Source organism: Penaeus chinensis, chromosome 12, assembly GCF_019202785.1.
Source record: "Penaeus chinensis breed Huanghai No. 1 chromosome 12, ASM1920278v2, whole genome shotgun sequence".
NCBI lineage: Eukaryota > Metazoa > Arthropoda > Malacostraca > Decapoda > Penaeidae > Penaeus > Penaeus chinensis.
This window is the reverse complement of record NC_061830.1, coordinates 7,919,061-7,924,060: the sequence shown is the minus strand read 5'-3', so window position 1 is coordinate 7,924,060 and position 5,000 is coordinate 7,919,061. Positions and strand designations below refer to the sequence as shown.

General features: G+C 48.0%; 1 protein-coding gene across 6 annotated transcripts in view; it reads right to left on the bottom strand.

The window, feature by feature from the left end:
• Window positions 1-5,000, bottom strand: part of LOC125031178 (longitudinals lacking protein-like) — an 87,064-nt gene that overhangs the window by 17,132 nt on the left and 64,932 nt on the right. For 2 of the 6 annotated variants that reach the window (XM_047621770.1, XM_047621772.1), the window contains exon 7: window positions 431-2,411. The exons of the other annotated variants lie outside the window; for them this stretch is intronic. In XM_047621770.1, coding sequence (XP_047477726.1) covers window positions 1,816-2,411 — 596 coding nt within the window. In that variant the 3' untranslated portion in view covers window positions 431-1,815. Of the gene's footprint in view, window positions 1-430; window positions 2,412-5,000 lie in introns of those variants that run through there. 6 annotated transcript variants of the gene reach the window in all.

Sequence of the window (5,000 nt, the reverse complement as noted above, 5' to 3'; positions counted from 1 at the left end):
ATCTGGGTTTGCTTGCTTGCCTGCACGCAAGTCTCTTCAGTATTTGTGGGGTTATGACGCCTTGAGCACCTCAGGAGCCGGGAGCGAACGACGCCCTTCCTGAGCCCAAGCGAAGACTCCCTTGGCCCTCAGCGGAGGCCAGGGCACGCTGGATGGGTGTTCTGGAAGCTGCTTCACCATCAGGATCTGGGCGGGAGCACGGCGGCGAGGAGATGCGGGTGCCTCCGGCGGATGTGGCGGTTGAGGTCCCCGCGCTGGACGAAGAGCCTGGTGCATGAAGGGCAGGGGAGAGCCGTGCCGCGGTGGAGCTTCTGGTGGCGCCGCAGGGAGTCCCGGCATCGGAATGTTTTCCCGCACTCCCCGCAAGCTTGGCATCCCGCGCTGCGCTGGAGCCGCCTGCCCCTCGAGACTGCTACTGCTACTGCTGCAGGAGAAGAGTTTGTCAGTGAGGGGAGCCAGCAAGCCTGAGTCACTGAGGTGAGGGTTGGGGATTGTGTGCAGCAGCAGCAGCAGCAGCAGCAGCAGCAGTAGTAGTGGCAGCGGCAGCAGCAACAGTGGGTTAGTGAGGAGGAACAGACCAGCGTGCGTTAGTGCAACAGCAACCAGGCGGTGCTGTCGTGTGTTACACTCGCAAGGCTCAAAACAACGCCAAAGGGAGGGGTGGGAGGGGGGGGGGGGGCACGGGAAGACACTGTAAAGATGGAGGGATAGGGAGTGAAGGGGCTACGGAAGGAACAGTTCGGAGGGGGAGCAGGAAGATGCAAAGATGAAAGGAATAGACAGGGACAGATCAACAAAAAGAGAGAGGCATACAAAGAGGCAGACAGGCAGAGAAAGGGAGAGAAAACAAGAAAAGAGATGAGAGACTAGTAATAGAGAAAAGAAAAGTGCCAAAGGACCTCTGATTCACGCACTCTACCTTCCCCTCCCCCGCCCATTCCGCCCACCTCGCTGTCTACATCTCCCGTCAGACAAACAACGACCCATCGAGTTGCGTGTGAAGATGAATACAATCAGAGGCTATTTATTTTTCAAGACAGTGTGACGAAGGACAGGAATCAAGGATTTTAAGGACGAAGAACGGGAAGAGAGAAAGAACAGAGAAATGCAGGATATTCCAGAGGAGTCTTAGGCTAGGACGAAATACTGTGCGTCTAAGAGGTAAGCATAAAATAATCAGAAAGCTGTAAACATGAGAAAAAAAAGATGGGAGAAAAAAAGGAATGTGCGAGAAAAAAAAAGTAGAAGAGAGAGGGAGGGAGAGGGAGAGAGAGAGAGAGAGAGAGAGAGAGAGAGAGAGAGAGAGAGAGAGAGAGAGAGAGAGAGAGAGAGAGAGAGAGAGAGAGAGAGAGCAGCTCTTGTGAAGAGTAAAATCAAAACTAAAGAAAAGAACGTGGGGAAAGGAAAAAGGAGCAAGAACACAAGGGCGTCGTCACAACACGACGGCATCCCAGCCTGGCGAGGCGAAAGGAAAGGAAGGGAGGAAGGATGTCTCATGCTCTAAGGGAAAAAGAGAACAGCCAGTGCTCAGGGACAAGGCGAATGAGGGAGGATGCCATTGCACTTAGAAGTCGAGACAAGACGAGAAGAGAAGAAACCAGGGCCACAGGAACCACTTGAGAAACATGGCATTTGAAGGAGGTGAAGAGGAAGAGGAAGAGGAGCTCCGTCGCGGGGGCAGAGCCGTGCCTCGTGCCAAGCTTGGCGTGAGTCCCTACAGGTACAAAGACGACGAAGACGACGGCGACGGCGGCGGGCGCGAGAGGTCTACGAGGGGCCCGGGCGAGGCCTGAGGAACCGCGGGAGAGGCGGAGGTCAGAGAGCCGACTCCTGCGACCTTGGCGGTGGTTCGTATTGGCGGCCGTGGACGGCGGTCACGTGGTACTTGACGTTGGACACCTGGTAGAAGACCTTGGGGCATACGGGGCACGGGAAGGCGTTGCCCGTGTGGATCTTCTCATGGCGCGAGAGCGTGACACGCGTGCGGAACCGCTTACCGCACTGCGGACACGGGAACCACGGCCTGTTCACGGCCAGGGCCCTGCCGCCCACCGCCGCCGCCGCTGCCTCCGTCGCCGCCCCGCCCGCGCCCACCACGACGTCGCCCACGCGCGTGAAGGTGGTGTGGGTGAGGCTCTCCAGGTGGCTGAGGGGCGCCATCGGGGGCGGGCTGAAGGGGGTCCACGTCGGAACCTCCGGAACTCGAGTTGTGGTGGTGGAAGGTGTTGAGGAGGGTGATGTAATGGCTGTTGGTGTTGGTAGTGGTGGTGGTGGTGGTGTTGACGAGGTGACTGCTGCTGCTGCTGGCAGTGGTGGTGGTGCCCTCCCCGAGCTGCCCACGGCTCCCCCCGGCTCCCCCCACCACAGTTCCAACACCTCCCCGCTCTCCTGCTTCACCCTGGCACCACCACCTGCGGGAACAAACATCGGTGAGCGACGCCACCACACTACCAGCCAGGCCTACCATCGCTACCACTACCAGCCAGGCCTACCCTCGCTACCACACTACCACTACCAGCAAGGCCTACCCTATATACACACCAATCTACTGACCAGGAACTACACCTACCCCCTGCTCCCCTACCTTCTACTTCCCCTACTCCTCCACTCCAAACCAAGTCCCTAAAATTGCGCTTCACATCTGTACTACAAGGCAGAGAAAAACCTCGCACTCAGATCTACCACAACCGATTTCTCCAACCACATTCCCGAGCAATACCAACCACACTCCCGAGCCAAACCTACCTAGACTACCAACCATGCCTACTAACTACTGAGGCCAACAGTCACCTCACCTCCATCCTGGTCTCTCAGTACACCTACACTCCCGGAAGATTCAACCATACAACCAACTACCACCCTTCTCTACTACCAGTACTACAATCAGGTCTACTACAGGCACAAAACCAAATTCTTCTACCCTACTATTACTACTACTGTTACTAGTATTCGCCCAGTCATGTACAACCCAATTACATCTTGCTTATCGTAACTATTAACCAAGTCCCACGAAACTTACTGACACTGAAGCGTTAATACCTGAGGATTAGATACCACCATACCATCGCGCTACCATATTTCTTCAAAAGCTCCCTTTTTTATTATTATTATTATCATCACTAGTATACAGCGAACACGGATTTCATTTAATATCAGTTTAATAAACAGCATCACAATTTCTCGTAGATATTCTTATCAAAGCAACGTAGCTCATGACTACTATTACTACTACTACTACTACTACTACTACTACTACTACATCTACTACTAATTATACTACAATTACTGTTACTACTAGTACAATAAGTACGTCCCCCTGCAGTTACCTACGTTGATCTTACATTATATATCACATGTTAAATCCATCCCTAGATCCATTATACATCACATAAATAATACATACCATGCACTGCTTTTAACAATCCCCAGGAAACATAACGAACCTATCATGCCCCACAGAAAACACCATGAATACTGTAAACCTCACTGACCTACTGTACTCTCTCTATACCTAAAATCATTTTTCACTATATGCAAATACCTCTTTCACTCACACAGGGCCCGTGCTTCAGTCACCACAGGCGCACATTAACTGTTATATAAAATGACACGTCTCATCACAACAATCATGCACACATATTCAGTAAAGTTGTGGTAGAAGAGCTAATAGACACAACATAAGAATAAAATGCTATGTTTGCGTTTTCGAACTATACACTGATACCCACATAAATGTAGATGTGCACATAATACACACATACTCATCAAATTTACAGAACACAATTCACTCACGCATGCTCCCCCTACACACGCACACGCACGCACACATACACACGCTCTCTCTTGCTCTCTCTCTCTCTCTCTCTCTCTCTCTCTCTCTCTCTCTCTCTCTCTCTCTCTCTCTCTCTCTCTCTCTCTCTCTTAGGAACGCACATACTTATATGATTCTAATCAAAATCAAGGGTCACAAATATATAGGACTAACAGTCGACCAACTCTTATCAACGAAAACATTTTTGTGAGAATTACTTAATGTGTACAACGAGTGCACTTACATAATGAAGATTCTGTCGACATTGGTAAGCACGATTGGAACCATCACCCTCACATTTCAAGCAAATCTGGCATTTCTACCTCATAAAAAAAACTAAATAAATCCTAAGGCAACTCCAAAACCTAGCCACAGAGACCGTCGAAACACACTTCGATCTTCTTCAGACGGAATCAGTAACTACCATCAGTAACCTTTCTTGAAACCCGAGAAAAAGAGATAATAACAATAAATAAATAAAACATGTTTTTTCACATTATGGAAAGTAACACAATGATCTGTTACTATATTTTTTTGAGGCGAGGATGCACTTGACGAGTTAGTTAGTTGAAGAAAACATTTTAAATTATTACCATTGTCAGTCAAGCTTCAAATACTCACTACCACCAATCTGTCATCAATCATAGTCTACCAGTCATTAATAAAATGAACAACCTTTCATTATTCATCAACAACCTGTTAACCTATCCTCAATCACTAACAACCTGACAAGTGCATCGTCGCCTCGATAAATGAATAAGCAAATAAATAATAATAAAAATAACAACAATAATAATAACAACAATTAACAGAAAAGGAAACAGCATAGTCCAACATTTTCACAAACGAATAGGAAGACAAAAAGACACAAATAATTACTCCTCTCTTCTCCTTTCGCTCTTCCTTTTATTCGCCTATTTTCTGAGTTAATTACCTACCTTGTTTGTGTTGTCTCCCTGTGTTGGTGCTTGTTTATTTCCCTTGTTTGTGTTGTTTACCGGTGTTATTACTCGTTCATTTCCTTGTTTGTGTTGTTTACCTGTGTTGTTTTCATGTTTTTTTTAAATCTCATTTTGTTATTTATTTATTTGTTTACCTTATTTATTTCTACCTGTATTGTTTTCGTGTAAATCTACCTTACGATTTGTTATTAGCTGTTTACTTAAGTATTTATTGTTCTTTACTTTCT